At 51.3% G+C, this 24,946-nt stretch overlaps 11 protein-coding genes across 11 annotated transcripts; 3 read left to right on the top strand and 8 right to left on the bottom strand.

The window, feature by feature from the left end:
• Positions 1 to 420: 420 nt before the first annotated feature.
• NECHADRAFT_8556 (uncharacterized protein) lies at positions 421 to 1,002 on the bottom strand (the record flags this gene model as incomplete). The annotated part of the gene is made up of 1 exon (XM_003047343.1): positions 421 to 1,002. A coding segment is annotated over one exon (582 nt), but the record flags the coding sequence as incomplete, so codon positions are not given.
• A 1,130-nt stretch (positions 1,003 to 2,132) lies between these two features.
• NECHADRAFT_54272 (uncharacterized protein) lies at positions 2,133 to 2,408 on the bottom strand (the record flags this gene model as incomplete). Its single annotated transcript, XM_003047344.1, has 1 exon — positions 2,133 to 2,408. One exon carries the CDS (start codon positions 2,406 to 2,408, stop codon positions 2,133 to 2,135), a length of 276 nt encoding a protein of 91 aa, XP_003047390.1.
• Positions 2,409 to 3,752: 1,344 nt separating this feature from the next.
• On the bottom strand, positions 3,753 to 6,659 carry NECHADRAFT_87628 (uncharacterized protein; the record flags this gene model as incomplete). The annotated part of the gene is made up of 8 exons (XM_003047345.1): positions 3,753 to 4,369; positions 4,421 to 4,547; positions 4,596 to 4,799; positions 4,851 to 5,022; positions 5,095 to 5,608; positions 5,659 to 5,782; positions 5,831 to 6,418; positions 6,468 to 6,659. 8 exons carry the CDS (start codon positions 6,657 to 6,659, stop codon positions 3,753 to 3,755), a joined length of 2,538 nt encoding a protein of 845 aa, XP_003047391.1.
• Positions 6,660 to 7,716: 1,057 nt separating this feature from the next.
• On the bottom strand, positions 7,717 to 8,472 carry NECHADRAFT_54290 (uncharacterized protein; the record flags this gene model as incomplete). The annotated part of the gene is made up of 1 exon (XM_003047346.1): positions 7,717 to 8,472. The coding sequence occupies one exon, from the start codon at positions 8,470 to 8,472 to the stop codon at positions 7,717 to 7,719; it is 756 nt and encodes a 251-aa protein (XP_003047392.1).
• A 314-nt stretch (positions 8,473 to 8,786) lies between these two features.
• On the bottom strand, positions 8,787 to 10,664 carry NECHADRAFT_87630 (uncharacterized protein; the record flags this gene model as incomplete). The annotated part of the gene is made up of 6 exons (XM_003047347.1): positions 8,787 to 9,636; positions 9,691 to 9,830; positions 9,880 to 10,099; positions 10,156 to 10,210; positions 10,266 to 10,441; positions 10,540 to 10,664. The coding sequence occupies 6 exons, from the start codon at positions 10,662 to 10,664 to the stop codon at positions 8,787 to 8,789; spliced, it is 1,566 nt and encodes a 521-aa protein (XP_003047393.1).
• Positions 10,665 to 11,258: 594 nt separating this feature from the next.
• Positions 11,259 to 12,026, top strand: NECHADRAFT_53835 (uncharacterized protein; the record flags this gene model as incomplete). The annotated part of the gene is made up of 1 exon (XM_003047158.1): positions 11,259 to 12,026. One exon carries the CDS (start codon positions 11,259 to 11,261, stop codon positions 12,024 to 12,026), a length of 768 nt encoding a protein of 255 aa, XP_003047204.1.
• A 2,009-nt stretch (positions 12,027 to 14,035) lies between these two features.
• On the top strand, positions 14,036 to 15,959 carry NECHADRAFT_87632 (uncharacterized protein; the record flags this gene model as incomplete). Its single annotated transcript, XM_003047159.1, has 7 exons — positions 14,036 to 14,316; positions 14,366 to 14,413; positions 14,462 to 14,534; positions 14,585 to 15,352; positions 15,405 to 15,605; positions 15,658 to 15,878; positions 15,911 to 15,959. 7 exons carry the CDS (start codon positions 14,036 to 14,038, stop codon positions 15,957 to 15,959), a joined length of 1,641 nt encoding a protein of 546 aa, XP_003047205.1.
• A 221-nt stretch (positions 15,960 to 16,180) lies between these two features.
• On the bottom strand, positions 16,181 to 17,205 carry NECHADRAFT_54115 (uncharacterized protein; the record flags this gene model as incomplete). Its single annotated transcript, XM_003047348.1, has 4 exons — positions 16,181 to 16,265; positions 16,314 to 17,005; positions 17,057 to 17,061; positions 17,109 to 17,205. The coding sequence occupies 4 exons, from the start codon at positions 17,203 to 17,205 to the stop codon at positions 16,181 to 16,183; spliced, it is 879 nt and encodes a 292-aa protein (XP_003047394.1).
• A 526-nt stretch (positions 17,206 to 17,731) lies between these two features.
• On the bottom strand, positions 17,732 to 19,210 carry NECHADRAFT_105688 (uncharacterized protein; the record flags this gene model as incomplete). The annotated part of the gene is made up of 2 exons (XM_003047349.1): positions 17,732 to 19,060; positions 19,160 to 19,210. 2 exons carry the CDS (start codon positions 19,208 to 19,210, stop codon positions 17,786 to 17,788), a joined length of 1,326 nt encoding a protein of 441 aa, XP_003047395.1. The 3' UTR covers positions 17,732 to 17,785.
• Positions 19,211 to 20,429: 1,219 nt separating this feature from the next.
• Positions 20,430 to 21,439, top strand: NECHADRAFT_53803 (uncharacterized protein; the record flags this gene model as incomplete). The annotated part of the gene is made up of 2 exons (XM_003047160.1): positions 20,430 to 20,964; positions 21,015 to 21,439. The coding sequence occupies 2 exons, from the start codon at positions 20,430 to 20,432 to the stop codon at positions 21,437 to 21,439; spliced, it is 960 nt and encodes a 319-aa protein (XP_003047206.1).
• A 207-nt stretch (positions 21,440 to 21,646) lies between these two features.
• NECHADRAFT_54322 (uncharacterized protein) lies at positions 21,647 to 24,442 on the bottom strand (the record flags this gene model as incomplete). Its single annotated transcript, XM_003047350.1, has 1 exon — positions 21,647 to 24,442. The coding sequence occupies one exon, from the start codon at positions 24,440 to 24,442 to the stop codon at positions 21,647 to 21,649; it is 2,796 nt and encodes a 931-aa protein (XP_003047396.1).
• Positions 24,443 to 24,946: the final 504 nt, after the last annotated feature.

Consider the following 24,946-nt stretch of genomic DNA (forward strand, 5'->3'; position numbering starts at 1 on the left):
TCTACAGTAGATATCAGTTTAGCCCAGTGCCATGTTCAAATGTCAGAAGAGACTCACGTTGTTTGCGGGAAGATACAGCCATCGGCATAAGTCATCGCCAGTCAAATGTTTAGGAAAACCTTAACTCAGTATAAGATCGACCGAGAGCGGTTTAAATACAATATCACTCTCCTCCCTTTTAGGGATCTTCACCACCGTCGCCGAGAACTGGCTATCTACCTCCTTAGCCTCCTCCAAGGGTCTCGTCCGTAGCGGCTCAGATAAGACCAGAATCTGCAGCATAGCATCAAGCGCCGCAGGCTTAGGTTTCGGGTAACCAATAGCTAATGCCGAGTCTATTGCAATATTTCGTTCAAGGCTATGCTTCATGTGAATCAAGTGTTCCACAATCGTGCCGTTGCCACTCTCCCCCATGACCGTCATAGTCAGGTCAGCGCCGTGCGATAGCAAGATTTCGACGACATTCTTATGTCCGCTATATGCCGCATGAAATAGCGGCGTCCACGACTTGTTATCTAGGGAGTTTACCTCGATTGCTTTGGCCTTTCCCTTGGTAGTCTTAGCTATAGATCGAAGTGCCACGTCCTGAGCAGGTCTAGACTCTTCGCCAAAGACTAACTCTAGCATGGCTGTGTCGTTCCTTGTTTCAGTTGAAACCGGCGCTTCCTTGTCGACTCTGTAGGCGAGCAATTGTTTGACGACTGAAAGGTGCCCCTTTCCCGCAGCCCATGAGAGGGGTGTCCTGCGATTGTTGTCGGCGCAGTCTGGATCGGCACCCTCTTTCAAAAGCAACCTAACGCATTCTTTGCTGCCATTTTCCGCCGCCCAGGATAGAGGCGTCCTCTTGGATGTGTCCTTGGAGTCAACAGACGACTTCCTTCTCAGCAGCGCTGTCAAGACTTCTTCATGTCCTCCCGCTGCGGCCCACGATAGAGGACTGCGATCTGATTTGTCCTTGGAATCATGTTGAGCCCCTTTCTCCAGCAAGAGTCCAACGGTTTCAGCTTGCCCGCTTCCCGAAGCCCAAGACAGAGGTGTCCTGCGATTGTTGTCTGCGCGGTCTGGAATGGCACTCCCTTTCAACAGCAAGCTCACGCATTCTTTACCACCATCTGCTGCGGCCCAGGACAATGGAGTGCGTCCATTTTTGTCTCTCAGGTTGAAGTCAAGGTCCTTGTTGCACAACTTGTCCATCTCAGCCTTGTTGCCGTGCTCGGATGCAAGAGACAACACATTCCGCTGGTGTTCATCCTGCGCGTTCAGATACTCACCAGACCCAAGGATGAAGTCAAGGATATCTTGGTCTTCGGCCTCGCAAGCATAACGCAAACCCAATTCTATTGCGTGTGCTCGCGGTATGGGTTCAGTGTCTGTGATGCCTGGCCCTGTTGGCTCTTCAATACACGCTTTGAGCATCTCGATGCCGCTCATTGCTGCATGAAGAATAGGGGTTTGTCCATGGTGGTCGGATGAATAGAGGTCGGCACCAGCCTGGATCAAAAGCCTTGCCGCGTCGATATTCCCATCCATAGTCACCCAGGCAAGGACAGATCGCCCAGACTCGGAGTCCACCTTTTCGAGATCCGGCCGATGCTTGAGAAGAATCTTTATAATCTCAGAATGTCCCCAGACAGCTGCGAAAATCAAGGCCGTGTATTCGCTCCAACCGGTCGCGATGGCGTTGACGTCCACATCGTGGCGGGCGCACAGATACTGAACAACATCTTCACGGCCGTACTCAACTGCAAACATAAGTGGTGTCTGCTTGTAGGTGCCATCTCGCAAGTTCAAATCTGCTCTTTCATCCAAGAGAAACTTGACAGTTGGTAGGGAGCCGGAGATAGATGCCAGAATGAGTGGGCTTTTGCCCGTCCCGTCAAGAGCGTTGACCCTACTTCCATCTTTGATCAAGCGCCTCGCGGCATCCAAGAGACCAAAGGTTGCTGCGTGGTGTAGGGCGGTAAGGCCTGCTTTGTCCTGAGCTGCGAGATATTGGCTTCTGTTCGGAAGGGCTTTCCAGGTGTCATCAATGCCGCTAGCTGCCACCGCAAATGCAGCAGCAACCATCATCTCGGGATCATCTGATTTAGGACCTAATTTTTAGTATCAATGACAGATATCAGGGCAGTCATTTACGCACTATTGAAGCGTATAAGATCTGGGTTTGTCTTGAGAAGAATCCGCATTGTGGCGACATGACCTTTTGAAGCGGCATGATACAGTGCGGCTCGGCCCTCTTCGTCTTTGAGAAATGGGTCCGCATTGGCATTCAGCAGGAGTCTGCTGACTTCCTCGTGGCCGTGGGAGACCGCAAACATCAGGGGAGTCAACCCCTCTTCGTCTCGTGAATCTATTTCGATATCAGGGGTGGAGAGAAGGCGCGGAATAACATCTGCCGCGCCGCACATGGCGGCGTAGGACAGAGCTGACCGTCCATACCCATCGCGATGCAGTATATCTTGCGGCTTGGTGGTTGATTTCAGGAGAAGCTTAGCGATCTCATTGTGCTCATTGCTGCAGGCCCAGTACAATGGTAGTAGGCCGCCACCATCCGCGATATCGGTCTTGGCGTCTTTTTCAAGAAGAACCTTGACGACTTCCAAGTGGCCATTCTCGGATGCCCAGGATAAGGCCGTTTGGCCGTATAGCTCATCCCGCAGATTCAAGTCAACTTCTCCAAGAAGCTGCTCCTTCAATTGCTCAACATCCCCATTCTTGGCGAGTTGGATAATGGAAGGGGGGTCCATGGCCAAAGATGCCTGTAGAAACGTAGTTGCGAATTTTGTGTAGGATACAATTGCCGGCAAGTATGGATTGCAATAGAATTGTAGGAAGGACGACAAGAGAGAGGAAGAAGGGGGATATACTCTTAGCAAGCGATGCCATGTCATATATCAAAATCACCTTTTCTGACTGCGCAGAGCTGAAAATACGCCACCCCAGGGATACTGCAGCGGAGGACCCGAGTCCACCAACAGAGTTGAGTGAGACCAACAACAAGATTGGGGGCCATAATTGCGGAGTTGTAGCACTGCATAACTATCGAAGTATTAAAGAGACTGTTGTGATAAACAGAATGACAAGGGGACATAACAAAAGAGACCTGCAGGCCTTGGGCCACCGTGAAGTTCATGATTGTTCATGGTCAGCAATACAGATCAGGCTGCGCTATCTGAGTGACTATTGGTTGAGTTTTAAGCGACTCGAACGCCTGTCATATTGTCAGCAGTGCATACTGCATTTTGCTGCAGAAAGTAATCAGGCTGTGGTCTCTGAGATATCATTGGACATTTTAAATCCTACTAAACTCTTCTACCAATGGCCTCTTATCTCATTTATCCACGTTTCCATGCCCTTATCTCGGAGACGCTGGAATCAGAGAAAGGGCTCAGGCTCATTAACTGGATCTCAGTATTAGCTTGGCTTAGGGTGGCAGGAGTCAAGCTCTCGAAGGGGGAAGGCATTTCAGCGTGCTGCAGTTTCGATCTTCTGGCTCGGTTAACCCATCAACTGTCGGGCTGCAACTATAATAAAGAGCGCATTATCAACACGCTACAGTATTATGACTCGATGCTGATACAGTGGCCTTTTCTGAACCTTGAAGAGTCATACCTAGCCGCATCGTCATGAAAGGTCAAACCTCTGCGCTGCAGTTTCATTTCCCAACTCCTTAGTATTCAGGCTCGCTATTGAAACTATCTAATCGCTTCCAACAGCTACAGAACACTTCACATCTTCAGCACGCAAGCTATTTATCCCGCAAAAGTCCCAGGTTGTGGCCCAAAGAACTCGCCCTCGGGCACCTTGAGTCGAGTGCAAGCGTCAACCTCGCAACCACTATCCGCACTGTTTCCAATCCAGTTGATATCCGCACCGTGATAGCTCACAGCAAAGAAGATCACAAGGGCCGCAAGTGCGATTCCAGTCTGCCAAGCTGCCGATAGCACATAGTTGTACTTGGACCAAAAAGTGAGATACCTCTTACGGATGACGACCCAAGACAACCAGCCTGGAATGACGGCAGGCCACATGTAGGCCAAGTTGTAAGGCGACCAAACGTGACCACCGCTGAAGATAACTACGGGGTGGATTTTGGTGAGCCAATGCTTCTTGGGGAGCCTGCGGGTTGCATAGTAGTAGATAATTGGAAAGGCCAGGCCGACGGGGAAAGCAGCGAGCACAGCAGTATACTGAGCGCCTGATCCAAACACTCTACGGGGTGCCAGGGAACCGAAGAGGACAGCGGCAGTGAAGTAGCTCTCGACTCCAGGGCAGCTAAATTTGTCCTTTTGGTTGGTTTCGCAAATGTCGGGGATGCTGGTAATCTGAAAGTTCATGACACCGGTACAGACAAAGGCGGACACAATAGCTGTCAAGAAGAGTTAGAATAGTCATGTTTAGTTGCAGTCCAAATACTTACTCGCAACTGTCTGGCACCAAAAGGTCTGGCGCTGGGGAATCTTGAGATAGTGGCCAAGCTTGAGATCGTTGGCAAAGTCCAGGGCGTGAGCGACAGTCACATAACCGAAGCCTTTGAAGAAGTTCATCTAGAAACGGTCAGTCATGTTATAGCACCGGCATCTAATATCACCTACCGCCAAAGCATTGCCGGGCTGCCACGCTCCTCCAATGAACTCGGCAAGAACATTGTACTCGACCTCAATACCAGTTGTAGCAAAGATGATACCAGTCGGGATGGTGAAAAGAATTGCCAGTGCAATACCAAAGAAGACTGTGCCCACACTTGTGTTTGTCGGCCAAGCGGCGACAGCGATGATACCAAGGACAATTCCAACGACCTGTCAAGCCTGTTAGTGCAAGGGAGACGGACGAGCGAAGCGGCAACTGACGTTTAGAATCAAGTACCACCACTCTGGGACCTCGGTGTAGCTCTCCATGAGCCTTGTGTGAATGTCCTTGAACTCATTGACCCTGCCGTTCTTCTTGAAGCTCTCCAGCAGAGACTTGAAGCCCATTTTGATATCATTCCAGTGATACAGAGCCGCATAAGAAATAACGGCACTGTAAACAGCAAAGAAGTAGATACTACACCAAGTCAGTGCAAGGTTCTTCAGAGGCGTCAGAGGAACTAACTAATAGGTGACTGAGGAAGCGGCAATGTAGACTTGGCTATAAGCCTGGTACTTGCTCTCGTCCAACAACCCGTTCTCATCGAGGATCGACGACACGTTGTACTTTCCACCAGTGTGGTCAAACATGGTGTTTGTGTTGATCGGCAGATATCCCGTGTTAAAGGTGTTTGTCCAGTACATTCCCGCAATGGTGATTCCGCCCAACACGCAACCGATGAACATGTTGAAGGTGACGTGGAATGGCACCAACAATGGATCGACGTTGTAAGTAGCGATGTTCCAATCAAAGGTAGGGAATGGGTTGAGGCCGAGACCCTTCTTGACACCAGTGATCGCCGTGAGAGTGAAGTTGTCTGGTGCGATCCACGCCAGCCAGTTAAACAGAGACAGAGCAGAGGCGATGTGCTCGGGGAACCAGAACCAGACAAACATGGCGCCGAATGACGCAAGGAAGAACTTGTACCGCGTCATGCTGTACTTCCTGTTGAATGGACCTCGTGCCACAGTATTGCTTTCTGTAGGTTGTCAATAGGCTGCAGCCTAGTAGTAGCGAAGTGTTCCTTACCATCATGAAGACTCTGGTTGAGTGCAACGGTGGCCAGCGAGCGAGGCCAGATACAAAACGATGGATAAACCAAGAATCGTCGAGCAAGCCCTGCGAGTCCGAAACCGAGCAAGTTCATCGACAGCTATCATGGTCAACAGGTAACTCAAGGTACGCCATGAATGGAACCAACCGAGAGGCAAACTTGGAATCCAAAGTCTGCTGCAAAGGGCATGTCAAAGTACTTCTTCAACCAAGTAGTAAAGATGATGTATCGTGAATGAGGCAAACTCGATGCGACATTGGCCATAATCGAGATCAGCATATGCTCCTTCTGGTTAAAATGACCTGGGTTCAACATGTGTGTCGAACCAAAAAAAGTAAACTCCCCGGTAGGCAGCCACTTCTCCCAGGCCTTTCCAAGAGGATACGAAAGAAGCTGGATAACCGGGGCTTGAAGCCTGATGGATGGCTGACGAACTGAAAAGAGCTGGTTGACGAAGCTCTGTACGACGACAAAAAATAGACCGATGATCCAGGCTCGTATCGTGCTGGCAGGTGCTGATGGGTCGTCTTTGTTGCTGACGACTGCACGAACTTCAGCGTAGGGTGAGTTCATGGTCAGGAGGGCGACTTCGGTTTTGATGTCTCTGATGAGGTCATCGTGCTTCTCGGGGTTCTCAAAGAGATCCTCCTTTTGAACAAAGTCTTGGAGGCGAATGATGGAATCCGTGTTGAAGTTGGGATCATGTTCGTGAAAGTAAAGCAACGTCTCGGCGCGCTGTTCAAGTTAGATTTGTGTCAATGCAATGAAAGCCATAATAACTCACCTTCCTCGCTTCATCGAGATCAATCGTCCGTCCATACTCCTCAGCCTCGAGAAACTCCTCAGCAGTAGCCCCCAGCAAATTCGCCCGATCAGTGACAGACCCGCGCGACGACGGCCTATTCGAAGAATCATCCTGTCTCTCCGCCAAAATCGCAGCATCGCCCGAGGTGGGCTTTTCCGTAACAGCAGCCATCTTTTTGACGCAGGTTTTTCTGATGCTTGAAAGAACGCCCCTCCTCGAGCTGCGTGCGTCTGCTATATAAACAAACGCAGCCACCCAGTCATTAAACCTTTTCGCGGCCCTTTCTCGGGCGCAGGGTCAAACTACGTGGAACATGCTACCTTGGCGCAAGTCTATAAAGAGAAGGTGACCACGTTTATCCTCCAAGGGGAGATCAGGTACGGGGCTCTACCATGGGTATAGGTTGTTATTTAGTAACGGATGTCCCGATGGTGCTCCACGCTGGGGCATACTCTTTGCAAGAACTGGTGGGTCTGAGCGGGAAGCTTGCCGGAATGAGATCCTTGAATGATGTACATCTTCTGCATAGGATTCGTAATGATCGTCTCAAGTCGACGGTGCTTCCGATTCCACTGCAAGATACTGCCCAGTGCCTACTGACTCCCCCCAATCTCGCCATATCTACCTCCCCTTGTCCTCTCTATAGCGCGGAGTTGTTTCCCATAGAAACCCATCTGCCGAAAAATCGTGTCAAAATTCCCTCCCTGTCTCAGAATCGACATCTCGGAGCTTAATTGCGTGCTTGATAAGTGGACTCTACAAATGGGGCCGGCCCTTGTAAAGTCTCCATCATATAAAGTTTTCCCATCATGGCGAAAGAGGGCCCCGGGATTGAGAAATGATGCCAAGACTGTCTATTACGTGTTTCAAGACAGATTCTGGCCTGGTGTCATTGTAAGGGGTATCTATGTCCGTGGTCTAGAAGCATTTCAACAGTCTAGGTCATCAGGCGCCGCTTACCTCACTTCAAATTCGCATCCATCATTCGATTTTTCAGTGGGTGCAAAATTCTTGAGGCCTTAGATGGCAAACATAATATCAGGGTTCTCTGGGCAGAGACGGGAAGTCTAACCTTAGCCGCTGACTCTATCTCGACGACCTGATATCATCAAAATACGATTTCCAACACAAAGCCAATGACGCATACTACCGCCCAACGACCGATACAGTACCCGTTCAACTGGTACCTAGCGCCCGTTAAGAGCGTTGTACCATCGACCCAAGATACCTACTGACCATGAACCTGATACTCGGGTGTGCGATTGTCATCATCATCATAATTCCACGTGTCTTCGATATCATCTCCAACCTCAAAGATGTCAGGCCACTCCATCGCGCTCCATTTCTGCGGATTCTCTACTGCTTCGCGGAAATGCTTCATCGCCAAGACTGTCTGCTCCGCCCATCTCTCTGGAGTAACGAGGCCTGTGCCCGTCGCCATGGGGGTCATGAGTATCCTTGAGATCTTGTCGTTCTCAGGTGCTGTCCGGTTGTGCTTGTCAATGGCGCAGAGCAAACTCCACACAGCATCGTAGACAATTTCCCTATCCCACCTGACGTCCATGGGTACACGCATCGTAGGGCAAAGAGCCAAGAATTTTGTGCCCCAGACATTCATCGATCGCTGACGAAATCTTTCCGGGATTCGAACAATCGTGCAGGTCCCAGGAGGGGCAAAGCCTCGCCATTCATCGTACAGCTGTTCCTGAGCTGCGCGAGTGAGCGCCATATAGTCGTCGCCAGGTGAAAAGGCAAGAGAGATAGCATCATCGAATCCACCGTCTAGCTGCCCATATGAATTTGCAGGAGAGACGATGGTGTCAAATTGAACTGTGGATGGTACTCCTGTGAGCTCGCAGTTGAGGATAGACACTTGAGATGCGGAGCCGAGCTCAAGTTGCTGACTTGCCTCCTCAAAGGCGATGCCGCATTGTTGATCGAGGCATAGCAGATGGACATGAGGGATGATCTGAGCCTGAGACATGATGGCGCAGATATTGCTCCATGAAGTGATCGTTGATGAAAGGCCTGGGGCTGAGGCACAGCAGCGGGGTTGAACTCAAGCCTCGTCAGGCAGCCATGGCATGCATGAATATGTCACATGACATTATATTATTGGTTTTATCGGCGGTTTTGGAGTAAGTCGTTGAGGTTAGCACAGTATCAACGCGGACATGTTTGGGGGAAGTGCCGTGGAATGCCCCCAAGGGCGATTGGTATAGTGGAATAATCTCTCCTAGCGTACATAGTGTCGTCTCCTCCAGCGTTGATATCATACAAAAACCCATTTTTCCACCATCATTGAGTGGCCTTCTTCCATACCTTTTCAGCCAAATCCAAAGAGTGTCCCAAAGGCCAGGTAATGTTGACCAACCTCGCCTTTGCATCTTTCCACTTGTCAACACCACACACTCGACTCCAGGTGCTAATCAATCTATCAAAACACTTCTCAAACTCTCCCACGTCCTTTTGAGAACCGCATGATTGAAGTTTTGCTATACTGTAAGCTCCGAGAAAAGTCTTCCAGAACCACAGATGAGACAAGCTAGGTGATCGTATCTGGTGGACGTTCCGGTCGACGTCGCGCATCAGGATTGACAGGAAGCGGCGGAACATGCACGGTTCCAATGACTCTCCTGCGTACCAGATTCCCAAGGCGCTATGCAAGTAGAGACTGGTAGCCACACACATGCTGGACCATGAGGTGCTAAGTCTAGGGGTCTCTGAGGAGTCATCATCATGCACATTGCCATCATCTTGCGGTTCTGAAAGTGAGGCAAAATGTGCTTTGACGGTCTCATAGAGTAACCTCGATTCAGATCCCTCAATCCATTCCCAACTAGGATCATACGTTATGTGATCATCACTGGTGAATAGTATCGTTGCCGTGAGGCTCTTCAGGCATTCCACCATGGACGATGCATCAATGTCGTAGAATTTAGCTTCGGGGGGCAGGACAGCGAAAAAGAAGGGCATCATTCTCATGGCGCCTAACCTCTTGTCCAGATTGCCGATCCTTTGCTCGCGCCAGTCATAGACCAGGGACAAGAAGTCGGAAAACTCTGCCACGTTTTCTTGGGTGAATATCTTTTGCAGGGCAGCGCTGCTGACGATTCTTGCTTTGAATCCCTGGAAAGAATAGTGTGTACTGTTGGGTTGGGTCAGCAACTGCGTATGAGTGTTACTTTGATCAAAAACTCACAAAATGAGATATCGATTCGCAAGCTCCTCACCAACACTCAGAGTGTTGGGGAAGTTACTATCGCTTGGGCTTAGTAGGTCCACAGCGTTGACCAGTCCTTTGAGGTGAGTTTCTGCTGCGGCTACATTGCCATGGCAGCCCTACGGCACGGTCAATATCCGACATCGGGGAGCAGGGGTAGTCACGTACCTCGACGAAGCACAAAATGGAGACATGTCTGACGAAAGTCATGAGACCAGGTTGGTTGATATTGTGAAGCCATTTATTCAAGATGCGAATAGTTGCAACTTTGTGGAATAAAAGAGTGGACTGGTAGGTATGGATATCTCCAACAGTCCAAGCGTAGTGTAGTCCGGCAACGAGCAGAGTGTCCCTGAGTGCGTCGGGGTGAATAGAGAGGAGAGAAAAGCTGCGCGCAAGAGCGATTAGTAACTCAATGACTAAAGAGGGACTAGAAGAGCATACGGATCTTTTCCCGCCGTGTTTGAGAGCATGTCAGTGCAGCCCTTCGCGTAGCGGACTTTGACGAGTTAGTACTACATGGGTAGAGACTAGAGTACAAGGCGATCGCTCACAGTAATGCAGAAGTTGTCTTGACTTGAATGACATGTCAAGTCCAAGACAATCGAATGGATCCATAGAATTCGTCATGGGTGATCCAGGATTCAATGCAACTTGTGTATCCACCGTCCACGGTTGGTGCTCGCCAGGGAGCCATTCCGCCCGGCGGTCTCGGAGCGGGAGGTCTGAGCTATACTCACAAGTCCTCCTTGACTTTGTGCACTTGGTGCTGCCACCTCGTTAGCGGAGCGGACTTGACGGGGTCTTAATTCTTATCCGTCGACTCACCAGATTGGCTGGCCACCATCGCATCGCACGCGACGCTTCCTACATGTGAGACATCCGCCACGGCTCCGCGTGTGCGGCTTTCGGCACCTGGTGCTTGTGCTCATTTCTTTTCCAGGCTCGGTCATTGCGCGTAGAGTTCAGGGATCAATGGCCTGAGGAACGACGGACTTTGTAGCAGTTGGAATGTTGGACAAGGTCGGGACGGGAAGCCTCATTTTTGGTGTCCCGTTGCTTGAACGGTTGTTAACGGGATGGACGGAACCGTGGCTGACCGGGGCTTAGAGATTTCGAACTATCATTTGCCCACTATTTTTCCCATCCTGGCTGTTAGTACACTATTGCTAAGCTGACACTCACCCATCTCCACTAACAAGCACATCAACCCTCAGCTCCGTGTGGGGCCGAGTAAGCGTCAGCCCGTCTGGTGACTCGCAGAAAGGTCCAAATCTCGGAGCTAAACCCTTTTCAGAAGAATAAACGAGCACAACTCCGCCGTCCAACCCAAGAGTTGGCGATAGTCGTCGGGGGTTGATAGTTATTAGTTCACAACCGACGAAAAAGGCCCGGTTAAGGGTCCACGGCGTCAGACCTTAGGAATTAGATCGACAGGCTCGTGTGGGATTTTATGTATATAAGGAAATGCCCAAGCCACCTCTTCTCAGGCTCACTCATCACAGTTCTCACTACATCCTGCAACCAAATCTCACTTTTACAACATCATGTCTCAAAAACCAACTCTCGTTTTTGTCCCCGGGGCATGGCATCTCCCTGAGTGCTGGCACAAGATCGTCTCGGCCATGGAAGCCCAGGACTTTAAATGTGTCCCCGTGGCCCTCCCCACTGTCTTCTCCAACACCGAGGCCACCTTTGGAGACGACGTCCATGCGATTCAAGATGCAATCAAGGCAGAGACTACCCAAGGACGCAACGTGGTTGTTGTAGTTCATTCTTACGGCGGCGCCGTCGGAGCCAGTGCCCTCAAGGGTTACACCGCGAAGCCCAAGGATAAAGGCACTGGACGTGTCATCGGATTCTTCATGATCGCCACTGGCTTCGCTGTCGGCGGCGTCACCTTTCTTGACGCCCTCGGTGGTAAGCCACCACCCATCTGGGAGGCCAACTTCGAGACGGGCCTCGCGCCGCTCACAGTCGACCCGAGAGAACTCTTCTACCACGACCTCCCCGAGGAGGAGGGAAAATACTGGGTCGACAAAATTCAACCGCAGTCACTCAAGGCCTTCACTACAGGTGCTGAATATGGATATCCTGGCTGGAAGGAGGTGCCTGTCTGGTATCTCGCCACCACTGAGGATAGGTCGCATCCTACCGAGGTGCAGCAGATGTTTACGCAAAAGGCGAGGGATGAGGGGGGAGATATTACGTATCGGGAGATTGCGAGCAGCCATTCGCCTTTCTTGAGCAAGCCTCATGAGACTTCTGCCATTTTGCTTGAGGCTATCCAGGCGTTTACGGCGTACGAAGGTTGACGTTGTCATTGGCCTGTGCTTGAGTACTTCAAGGGTGGAAAATGAAAAAGTGGAACATTTTTCGGACTCTTGTTTGGAATGTCACGTTATTCTACGTGCTGGCATATTATACACCTAGCAAAGACCAAACCTACCCATTCAAAGAAGAAGAGCACATGTATATTAGAAACCCAGATACTCCAATAATTCTACCCGACTCTTGGTTTAACTCTACCTAGGTAGGTATGCAAAGTGCTTTTTCGCAGACGCGTCTTGATGGGGGAATACCAGCTACCCTAGAGTGACACGACCAAAACACGACCAAAACGCGATTCTTGGCCTTGGGGTTTGGCGAATTCTTGGCACTCGAACGCGCCTTTGACTACGCAGGACATCAACTCATATTTGTTTTCTTAAAGATCAGAGCAGAATAATCGCGTTAGATCACAACTTCTCATACGAAAGGGCCAATGCGCGATTTTCTCTGCATCCATATTATCCCCACAATCTTGATTTAAGCTTAACGGTAGGGCCGTAGTGCAGGCAAACCGTGTCTAGCCAACAAGACCGCCGTTACCATGCCTGCAGATGCATCTCCAAAGCTGACAGATTCCCAAATGAGAAGAATAGGAATAGCACAGAAAACGAGGGCGTAAGAAAATAGTTCGTGCGCTCCAAAGGCCGCCAAGGCGTTCCCCAATCTTGGCCTTGGGGAATCGCATCCTTTGGTGGTTTCGCGCCGCTCCAACATCTTGGCCTTCAAAATTCTTGGAATTTGGAGTATCCTGGCCTTGATGCATCGATTCCGTTGGTCTAGATGCAGACGCCGCATCGCCAAGCGCGGGAGCCTGAGTATTTTCCGATCGTGGCGTTTTGGAGACGATAGACGACACACGTCAGACGACGTTGAGCGACACTTGTCGCGAATCACGACAGGAATATAGTTGGATATGGTTTTATATCGTGTCTTCACATCGCTGGGCTCGTTCGTCTGATGGCGGTAGCAATCGTGTAGCTATATTTCGATGGCTTCTATCGGGTCTCGACGCGTCATAGTTCGATCGTGGTCCGGACAGTCGAATGTTGCAAACGAAAAACCTGGGAACACGTCCACATATCAAGACATTGACAAACAAAAGTCTTGATCGACCCATTCTTGTCATGCATGCTACCCATTAACTGCAACCCAAATCATACGAATATCCCGTCGGGCCTTCTATCCAGATCCGCACAAAAGACTGCCTGATTCCGCCAAACGGGGTGGTATTCGAACCGGGGGATAACCCTCCCTTTCTCTGGTGGAAAAAAAACCGGGAGCAAGGGCCTCGGTTTATGTCACACCGAGGATGCACCCCCCCACAAAGTAAGAACCTGGGGCCCCGAGCCCGTAGCATCGGTGGGCTATGCGCCGAAATGAGCGGTCGAGAGGAGGAGGCAGTCCTTAGTCGAGCGGCTAAGGCACCAACTCCCCAGCCAAGGAATCATCCCCGAGTTGGGGGTTGGGGGTGTTGGTGTGGCGACCTCCTCGCTTTTTTTTGGGCGGAGAAGGGGAGAGATGAGAGAGAATGCCAGCGGTTGACAAGCGTCGGACCGTTCATGCAGATGATAAGACGTTAATATCTCAAATGATAGATACTATTCAGATAAGCAAGCCATAATTACTACCACCTGATAATCCCCTCCTCGCGACGTTGACCCAAAACCATCAGATAACCTCGTAGATACCCCAGAACTTCTCTCCTCACCGTCCCCGCCCCCAGACGAGTCTGACTCGGTCTAATCACCTTTCCCCCGTGGGGACACGAAAAAAAAAAAGAGGGCTCGTGAACCGAGTGGAGCCCCATCACACTTAATCTGCCACGGAATGTCACCCCATTCGAGGGAACAAGGGTATCGAGACTCCATTGGAGAAACCCAACATGGACAGGCTCCGAGAGGGGAGGCCAAGTTAAAAGGTAACCCGACCGCTCCCCTCATTCTTTGTCTTTCTCCAGCTCCTCTTAAACCTCTTCCCCAAGTCTTCTTTCACCATGTCCAACGTTCCAGAGACTGAGGGCGCACCCAAGGCCGCCTCCACGCACAAGGAGGACATTGAGCGCAAGGCTTCTATTGCTGAGGATGTGTCCAAGGGTGATCAGACCCAGTATCACAAGATCGACAAGGAGTTGGCCAAGTATGCTGGAGGCGAAGCCATCCACATCTCCCCTGAGGAGAGCACGCGTCTGCGCAGGATGATTGACAAGCGTGTGCTGCTGGTCATGATTACGACGTACTTTTTGCAGGCTATTGACAAGGGAACGCTGTCGTTTGCGTATGTTGTTGGTTTGACGTATGAGTAGTTTGAAGCTGACTGTTGATAGTTCCATTATGAACATGCCTGCGGATGTAGGAATGGCTCTTCCTGATGGGTAAGCAAACATGTCCAATTCTACACGTCAACTTCTAACAATCACTAGAAAACCTGGTCCCAACTGGCCCTGGCTCACAACCTGTGTGTACATCGGTATCCTGTTCGTCGAATACCCCCAGGTAAGAACCTCAACTTCAGCCCCAGCTACACTCCCACTAACAACACCCAGAACTACATCATCGCCCGAGTCCCCGTCGCCAAGTACCTCTCCTTCAGCATCATCGCCTGGTCCATCGTCCTCGGCTGCCACGCCGCCACGAGCAGCATGGCCGGCCTCATCACCGTCCGCACCCTCCTCGGTATCTTCGAATCCGCCTGCCAGCCTGCCTTCGTCGTCCTCTCAGGAATGTGGTACCGCCGTGAAGAACAGGCCTCTCGTGTGACATACTGGTACATGATGAACGGCGCCCAGCAGATCGTCGGTGGTCTCCTGGCCTACTGCTTCACGCTGATCGACTCTGGACCTCTGAAGAACTGGCAGTGGCTGTTCCTGTCTTATGCCATTATTTCCCTCATCTTTGGTATTTTCGTCGGCTGGTGGATGCCTGATTCTCCTATGCGAGCCAAGTGCTTCAGCGAGGAGGATAAGCGTCTGATGATTGAGCGTGTGCGAGATAACCAGACCGGTATTCAGAACAAGACCTTTAAGAAGGAGCAGGCCATCGAGGCTCTCAAGGATCCTCAGACCTGGTGCTATGCTGGTATCCAGTTCTGTACCACCTTCCCCACTAGCGGTCTTGGTGCCTTTGCCAACGTTATCATCAAGGGGGCGTTCAACTTTTCTACCCTGGAGACTCAACTCCTTGCCATGGTTCTTGGTTTCTACATCATCATTGTTCTGCTTGGTTCCGTTTGGCTCGTCAAGAAGTTCAACCAGAACATTTACATCATGCTGGGCTTTGTTGTACCTTCTTTCATCGGCACAATCCTGATTATGGTTAGTTACGCCCTGCTGGATACTTTCACTTCGATACTAACCTGTGAAATAGACTATCAAGAACACCAACTTTAGCACCTCTGTTGGTCTCCTCATCTGCTACTACATCACCCTCTCTTTCTGGTCTGCCCAGACTCTGGGTCTGAGCATGATGTCCCGTAACGTCGCTGGCCAGACTAAGAAGACGTTTGTCATTGCCAACAACTTTATCTGGTGGAGTGCCGGAAACGCCGCTGGTAGCCAGGTCTTCCTCGTATGTCACCCTCCTTGTCACATTTCCGAAACATCTACTAACTAGCCAACAGGCCAGAGAAGCTCCCACGTACCACACTGCTTTCGCCACCCATCTCGGCTGCTACTCCGCCCTCGTTCTCATCCTCATCTACTTCCGCTGGCACCTCAGCCGCGAGAACAAGCGACGTGACGAGATGGCCGCTGCTGGTGTCCGAGAAGCTGCTGATGACCGCATGGTTCACGCCTTTGAGGATCTGACTGACAAGGAGAACCCCAATTTCCGTTATGTTCTGTAAGCAAGCAGCTCTGTCTGCTGTGAAATAGCTTGCTGGATATGTCTCCAGCTGTGGAGGAGTTACGAGAAATTCCATGACGGATAATGAATGACATTGGATACCTCTGCGGATGCTAGATACCGTTAATGAAGCACTGCAATTGATGGACACTTCGGTGTCATATACCCTGAAGATAACAAATATTTTCCGAATTCTTGCATCTCTCAATTCCCACCGCAAGACAACAAACACTGCTGTTGGTGAAAGCACCCCCCCAATCTATCATACAACACCTACAAGAGAGGAACACGGCCCTTTCTCACACACTGCTTTCATCAAGCCCCTTTAGTCTTCTATAAGTCTTCCGATGCAGCTCTAGAAAGAAAAAGATGCAAATCGTGTGCCTAAAGAAGTTAGCGCTCCACTCAACTCACTTGGCTGAAGATACTCACGGCCCCTGACGCAGAAAGCTAGGAACCCATCCCTTGAATACCCACGCAGGGCCATCACTTCGAGATATACTCTTTACCATCTGCCAAACACCAACATCACCTGTCGAAGACATGACCCTTGTCTTGATTACATCAATCGGACTCGTAACAGTCGCGGCCGTTAGCCCAGCAATGAAAGATGCCGATAATTGTGTCGTCAGCGAATCACCCAGGGGCGTGTGTTCGATCAACAGCCTCTTTGCCACGTCGTAGGTCGCCAGTTGACTCGCCGTTGTGAGGGCTGCGCGACTGCTGTTGGGAAGCCATCCTCGAAAGTAACTCGCCAACCCTTCTTCTCTGGCCATCTGTACAGCTCCGTCTATGGCATGCTTGTAGTTTCGGCGCTGGTGAACCGGAAGCGCCACGTCATTTTGCATTCGAACGTTGAGGACATCTGCAAAGTTGCCCGCAATGCCTCCAACAAATCCAGACGATGTGGCCATGGCGATAAGTGAGAGAAAGCTTGCGTCATTAACCACTCGCTGTTTCATCTCTTCGTAGATGCCGAAGCGAACAGTGGAGTATGTCATCTGCCGGAGAAGAGAGGCAGATATTCCGCTGTAGACGCCAAGGGGTCCTTCTGTCTTGAGGATCTTGGTGAAAGTCGTAAACATACTCTTTGGCTCGCCGGGGCCTCGAGTTTGTAACCGGACCTATTCTTTCCTCAGCACCAATCATAGATGTATCATTTATTCATGATTTACCTTGACTAAAGATGATCAGCACCAAAAATAGACAAGAAGCACTGCAACATACCAAGATCCAGGGGGTGCGTGACACATGCAGCCATGCTAGTCGCACTCCCGCCAAACCAGAAGGGGTACCGGATAGGGTTGTTCTTCTTCCTTTCCATCTTCGATGCCAAGACTTCAACTGCCGTCTCACTTGACACTGCCGCGCTACTCATCCTGTCGTAAGAATCAGGCAACTTGAATACCCCGACACGATAAACAGAACGGCCACGATTAAGTCTCAGATCTTAGGTGCAATGTCCCAAGTCAGCAGTGACAAAAGATGGACTGATTAGACCTTGCCCTCGCGTCACAAGGCAATCCAAAACTTGATGTCATTCGACGCGTCAGTCCTCGGCGAGACAGAATGGTGGTGACCGACGGGAGACAGGCATTATATCATCCCGGTGGCCGTCCAAAAACCCCTTTCAGCCCGCCGATTCCCGATTTTAGGGTCGGCGACCATATACAGGCAAGGTGAGTCAGATGGTTTCGGCGACCTTGCCAGATATTGAGGTTGGCTGTCGGTCATGAGGCGTGGGCCAGTACGTAGAGAATGTGCTCACCGTGCCCCGAGCCAAGACATTTAAATACCGTTAATGAGGCTCTGCAATTTACGGCCATCCTGGCACAACACTTCATGAATTCCAACTCCGTGATATATTCCTATGCAGTAATGTACACGCTATCCCAGACTTTTCTCTAGTTGATCCATCCCTTAGGTCCGCCCCATTGTCCCTTGACCATATACTTTTGGTACACCCACGGGAAGAAGTCCTTCTTCATATAGTAGAAAGAGCGGCGGGGAACGGCCTGGTCGATGCCAAACAGATCTCCAAACGTCTCCTTGGGAACACCTCCGTACTTGAACTCGGCCAGCATCAACTTGCCGTACTCTGTTGGCAGAGGGCAAGAGGTGTAGCCGTCGTACAGAGGCTCGGGCTCCTTGCCCTCCATGGCTCGCAGCAGGTTGCCGACCAGAACGGGAGCCTCAGAGGTGACGGCAGCAGCCGTCTTGGAGGTGGGCAGGCTAGAAGCATCACCAGCGGACCAGACGTTGGCGAACTTCTTGTGGCGGGTGGTGTTGTCGTCAACATCGACATAGCCAGCCTCGTTAGCGAGAGCGCTGTTCTTGACGAAAGCATGAGGGCCCATCTTGGGGACGACGTGCAAAAAGTCAAACTGCTTGGTCACGTTCTCCTGACCGTCCGGACGGGCGAAAATGGCCTTGTTGCCCTCAATGGCAACGAGATCGTGCTGGAACAGACCCTCGACACCTCGCTCCTGTCGGAGCTTCTCGAGCGCAGCGCTGTACTTGGGAACACCGAACATGGTGGGGAGGCCGGTAGCGAAGCTGATCTTGATAGGCGACTTGGAGACGTCCTCGGGGTTGTACAGATCCGTCTGCTTCCAGTGGTCCAGAGCGAGCCACATGGCCTTCTGAGGAGCACCAGCGCACTTGATGACGCCAGCAGGCTGGGTGAAGATGGCGTTGCCCTTCTGCAGACGCTGAATGGCGGGGAAAACTTTGTCGCAAGTCTCATAACCGTAGATGGAGGTGACGGGAGAATCCCGGGTAGCAAGGGCCTCAGGGAGACCCTTGATGCTGTCGTAGTTGATCTTGATGCCGGGGGCCACGACAAGGTGGTCGTAGCTGATCTTCTTGCCGTTGGCGAGCTTGACAGAGTTCTCCTCGGGGGCAAGACCCTCAACGCTGACGTTGTAGAACTTGAACTTGGGGTCGACAAGCTCAGAGAGCGAGCTCTTCAGGTCCTCCTTGTCCTTGAGGCCAGCACCGACCAGGGTCCATCCGGGCTGGTAGTGATGCCATTGGGCGGGATCAACAACGGCAATGTCATCCTGACCGAACTTGCCGGTTCGGAGAAGCTGATGGCTGATGGAGATACCAGCAGAACCAGCACCAATGACCACGACCTTGTGGTCCCTGCTCACGGGAGCGACTGGCGCATCAGGAGCCTTGGCCTGGGGGGCAGCGGCCTTGGGAGCAGCAGCTTTGGGAGCTGGAGCGTCAGTCGAGGCAGCAGTAGCGAAACCCCGGCGGGCATCAGCAAGGACGAAAGATCGCCCAGCAGTACGGGCTGCCAATGTCACGCGACTCCGGAGCATCGTGGGCTGTTCTATGAGGTTGAGAATGAGGTTGTTGGTGATCAAAGAAAATCGACAAGAAGAGCCCGGCAGCTAAAAAGTGTCTGAGTGGAGCCGGGATTATCAATTCAAAGTACGTACCCACCCGAGGTGCCCGGGCTAGCCGTTTCGGGGAAGTCTCGGGCCGGATTATCAAAAGAGCGGCAACGGTTGGTCGCCGATTGCGGGCTAAGTTGTTGCGGGAAAAACTCTCAGCGATGGCGTGATGCCAGGGGTCGTTCGCCGATGGTCCGGGTCTTGATGATTCTGGCCTCTTGGGCGGCGTCTTCCGCTGGAGCGAGGGGAGTCCATTGGTTCGTTAGAGTGAATGAGTCGTTGCTGTGTTGTTTGGTTTGGACCTTGAGACGAGGTGAAACGGAAGATTCACCGAGGGTGCGCTCACCGAGAGGCTGTCGGTGACTGTGCAGGATCTCTTCTCGGGGAGCTCAACCGCTGACCGATCATTGGTCGAGTGTAATCTACAGTCATTTGACAGCTTACGGCGATCAATGCAAGCAATTACCATCACCATGACAGACATCCTCCTCGTCTTCCTCTCCCCTATAAGACTACACCAAGAATTGCCGATTGTGAAGTAGGTGAATGAACCGTTTCACAACTTAGCCATCACGCCACCTTCAACGCACTCCCTCAGCTGAACTTCAATTTCTTCAAAGCCCGACAACTACCCTGCACCGTCAAACACGGAAAAGGCCGGAATGCCAAAAAGCCCGTATTAATGCAATCTCAGACACTTTTCAAATCGCAAGAGGTTCAAAACCCCCTACCCATCACAATGACGTATGTGTCCAATCACGGGCACCGTAGGTCGGCTATCTCTCCCTCGGGTGGTCGGCGAGCTGATGACAGGTCCCCGACGATCCGAGCCGCCAACAGCCGCAAAACATCATCGTTAGTCAATTGCCACTTGGACTTGATTGCAAATAAACATTCTTGATCGCCCTTCAATTGTTAATCAATCAGCGACCATCACGACATTAAAGACACCATGAAGTCCTTCCGACGTTTGACCCCACTCAAAGCTCCAAGGGCATCCATTTTGAACGGTTCAGTCAGACATATTTGCCCTTTTCATCAACAAGTGGCAAAGACGGTAATTGCTTCTCGGTCATTGACAACATCAACAACAACCACGCGCCAAATACATTGCAAAAGACCGATAATGGCTACCCAAGCGACCATGCCTCGGACTGCCACCCAAGGTCATGCGTCCTACACGACTCAGGCTAGTGCCTCCGGTGAACCAACGATCCATGACCTGTTTGAAACCGTCACAGGGACATGGCAGTACGTGGTAGCTGACCCATCTACTCTCACCGCCGTCATCATTGACCCAGTCCTGGACTATGATCCCGTCACTCAGGCCATCACCACCAAAACAGCCGACTTGATCCTATCCCTCGTCAAGGACAAGGGCTACAAGGTTGAGAGGATCCTGGAGACACATGCCCATGCCGACCACATCACTGCAGCTGCGTACCTTCAGAAGCGCCTCACCCAATCGCAAGGGCACAAGCCTCTCATCGGAATTGGGAAGCGCATCGATCAGGTGCAAGCAAGGTTCGGCAAGGGATATGGTGTCCTGGCCAAGGAGTATGAGTGTGTCTTTGACAAGTTCTTTGATGATGACGAAACTTTTGATATTGGAAACTTGAAGGCGATGGCTATTCACTTGCCCGGCCACACCCCCGACCATCTCGGCTACAAGATTGGAGGTGAGTACCGATGCATTGAGCTTGACATGCGCAGGCTAACAAACAACTAGACAACGTCTTTTGTGGTGATTCAATCTTTCATGCAGACATTGGCACTGCTCGCTGCGATTTTCCAGGAGGCAGCGCAAGCGACCTGTATGAATCAGGGAAAAAGCTCCTCTCCATGCCTAGCCACGTCAAGATCTGGACGGGCCACGACTACCCTCCAGAAGAGAGAGGCGCCCCTATGCCATTCATGACAGTTCAAGAGCATAGGGAGCAGAACAAACACGTCAAGGACGGCATCACCTCAGACGAGTTTGTTGCTCTGCGAAATGAGCGAGACGCGAACCTGGCTGCCCCAAGACTGCTTCACCAGTCCCTGCAGATGAATATTCGGGGTGGCCAGCTTCCTGCGCCGAATGACTCGGGACACCGTTTGCTTCATCTGCCGCTTAAGATCAAGGTTGAGCCTTGGGATGATGGAACTTCTTGAGAATGTGTTCTTTGTTATAGTTGAAGCCTGGCCCTTGATGGGATACCTGGGCCAGAAAACCGAGTTTCTTGAGTGTGTTAAGGTTGCGATCTGTCATGAGTTGGCGACATTGATATCAAATTGTTTTCAAGGGAAATACTAGTCCAAAACCTGCAAAAGTTTTCATCAACTCAATCTTTTCTCGCCTGCCATCCAAGTTAACTACCTCTAGGGTTTGATTGCCTCGCACACCCACTTCCACATCTTCAGAACTTGCTCACGGTCCAATGGCTTCACCTCTCGCATTGCTGCAGAGACTTGCTGCGTGTGAGACAGGTCAAATACAGGAACCGGCTGGGGTTCTCCGACCTTGCACTCATGGCCCTCACCTTGGCAATAGTTCTGTTTCCACAGCGCTAGCAGAGCCTGGGACAGATGATTGCCCTCTCTTTCCTTCAACGCTTCTTCCAACCGGCTCATCCACTGTCGAGGAGCTACAATCTCAAAGGTAGATTCCCTCTCATTGCCTGATATGCATTTCAGCATCTGACTCCAAGAAGGGCTGCTGTGTGGGTTTAAGACATGATAGACCCGGGTTTCCGTGGTTGACAGTGATTTACTGTTTTCCGGTTCCGTAACATGACCAGGAAAGGCAATCTCCATGATCGACTGGGCAGCCTGTTCTACGGGTAGCCAATTGAGGGTTTCATGTAGGATGTCGGGCAAGCACCCAGCTACGCGTGCCGTTGACAGCAAGAGAGGATACGCTTCGCTTGCGTTCCAGATACCAGCATCATTGCTGCACAACTGACCGATGCGGACAACCGTGGCGAGATTGTCTTCCTCACTCGTAAATTGCTTGTTTGCAGACTCGCAAACCTGTTCAGCAACCCACTTTGAACGAGAGTAGCCCATCGGTGAAGCTTCAGAGGGGTCTTGAGAGATCTTCTCCAGTACAGGAGTAGAAGCCGAATTGCTAACCGCCGCTATTGAGCTGACAAATATTAATCGTGCCTGAGCTACAGCTGCTAGCTTGAGGAGGTTCTGCGTTGCGGCAATCTGATCTTCGAATGAGTTGAGCTGGAGATTGAAGTTGACTGCCCAAGCTGAGTGGATGATGATGGCGGTTTCATCCATGATGAGCTGTCTTCGTTCCTCTGATAACCCAAGATCCTCGCTCGATAGATTGCACGGTAGGCAAACGATCTTGTCGTCATTGGTCTCCGATTCTTCGAAGTTCTCCAAGCCAGGCATGCCACGGTCGATAAGGGCCTTGGAAACCCTTTCATGGGCAGATTGTGGACATTTAGCTCTGAGAAGGCAAAAGACTTTGTCGACTCGAGCATCATGTTGAAGGAGGTGTAGCATGTGAGCTCCCAGAAATCCAGTGGCTCCTGTAAGGACAACAGAATTGCCCTGCCATACGCGAGGCTTTATTTCGACATCTCCAAAAGAGCCATACTTTTTAGCAAGCTCATGCATGGACTGTAGCCGCGTTTCTTCTCCGTTTCGCTCTTCGAGTTTGTGCCCACCCCGAACACGTCTTAAGTATTCCACCAGTGCAGTGATGGTACTTTGGTCGTAAATGACGTTCATGGGTAGGGTCATACCCGGAGATAGACAATTAGACTCGATGAGCTTTCGTATCTGGATGCAAGCGATGGAGTCGACACCTTGACGATAGAGATCTTGATCAGGATTAGGCTTCCGACCCAGAACTCGCAAAAAACATCCCGAAACTGTTTCCGCCAGCTGTTCGTCTACGACCTGACCGAAGGCTGATAGATTAGAGCTGAGTTTGTAAGCCAGCTCAATCTCCTTTGCATATCTCTCCTCAGCTTGGCGTCGGAGGATTGTACCCTTGCTGCTCTTTTCAAGCGGCTGTTCGCCGTCGCGAACGGGCACGACCAACAGCATAGGCTTGGTGATGCGAGCGTGACTTTGGCTGGCGATGTTCATCTGCTCGATATACGGCCAAACAGAGTCAATGACCTTCTTCTGAGGGACTTTATTCGAATCAGGGAACAAGAGAGCACCGGTGTAGTCTCGTCCGCTCCCGAATACGAGCACGTCTTGTAGCAGATTCGCCGAGGCTAAGATGCTACCTTCCATTGGCGAGGGATCAAACTTTTTACCAGTTGCAAGTGTGATCTGAGCATCAGCCCTGCTGTGGTACCGCCATGCATTTGGCTTGGAGGGGTGGGGCTCGAAGAGATCCGAGGTAGCGTAGGAGCCATCCTCTCGATTCGTCTTGACTTTGAACGGCCATCCGGGCTTCACCACGAGTTCCGAGAGCCCGTTTTCTCGAGGTTCAAATTCCAAAAGTTGAGTGTCATTGATGGCCCGGAGGAACTGCCATTCTTTGTCCTTGGTGTAATCCCGATGCGAGGACATGAGGAACCCACACTCAGCGCTTCCCATTCGCGACAGGAGATTCACCCCTGCATTAACGAGCTTGTCGCCCACGGTGGAAGGTAGAGCGGCGCCCCCAACACCGGCCAGATCCATTGATTTCAGGACTTGAATGCCTTGGGCTTCCTCAGCAAGCATCTGAAGAACGTACGGCACTGACGAAAAGTACTTGATGGGAGCGGCGTCTTTGTTGCGAGCAAAGTTGATGGCCTTCAAGATATTGGCTCCTGTGATAGGAGCCTGTCCTTCAGGAAACAACCAAATCATAGCCCCGCTCGTCCAGGCTCTCATACAATCTGCCAAGCCTCCGTGATAGAGTGGTGTGGTTGAGAACGTGGCAGGCTTGTTCTCGCCGGGAAATACTGGTAGCACCCCAACGACGCCGAGTTGGCTTTGAGGGATGGGCTTTGGAAGACCTGATGAAGTGCCTGAAGTGTGGAATATGTAGGCAATGTCAGGCACCTTGGTGGATCCAGGTAACTCAAAGTCCGTAGGTGTCCCGGAGCTTCGCTGAGGTTCTTTTGGAAGTCCAGACCCGAGAAGCTCCTCACATGACAAGGTCCTCAGGAAGTCGATACCAGATACCGTTGAAGCTCTATCTCGATGCGCCATGTCTGCGAATATCTTCGTGACGCCTAACGTCTCGCAAAGATGTTGGATCCCTTGGGGTTCCAATTGTGGCCTACCAAGGGTCGTTAGATAGATATTCGTCCAGAGTATCCGCGTGGATTGACCTACGCCAATAGTAAAACCGAATACCCCGAGCGCGCAAGACCCAAAAAAGTGAACACAAAGTCGAAACTGCTGGTGCAGAGTAATCCGACTGTCGAGCTGCCATCTTTGGAGGAGGCCACCCAGCGGGATAATGCTCGCTCGGCGCATTTCGACAGTTCACAAAGGTCGTGGAACGAGACGACACGGGGGAATACTGCTGAGATTAGGGAATGCATTAGAAGAATTTCTGTTGAACTCACCGTTGCGAGTAGATTCTTCATTGTCCAGTGATGCGAACCCAAGAGCTGGAGACTGGGGCCTGGTCCTTGCTTGCGTGTCGATCAAGTCAATCACCCTATTGTACGACTGCACTGGGCCATCGGCTTGTTGTTTCAATTTCAA

Source organism: Fusarium vanettenii (genome assembly GCF_000151355.1).
Source record: "Fusarium vanettenii 77-13-4 chromosome 12 genomic scaffold NECHAsca_15_chr12_5_0, whole genome shotgun sequence".
NCBI lineage: Eukaryota > Fungi > Ascomycota > Sordariomycetes > Hypocreales > Nectriaceae > Fusarium > Fusarium vanettenii.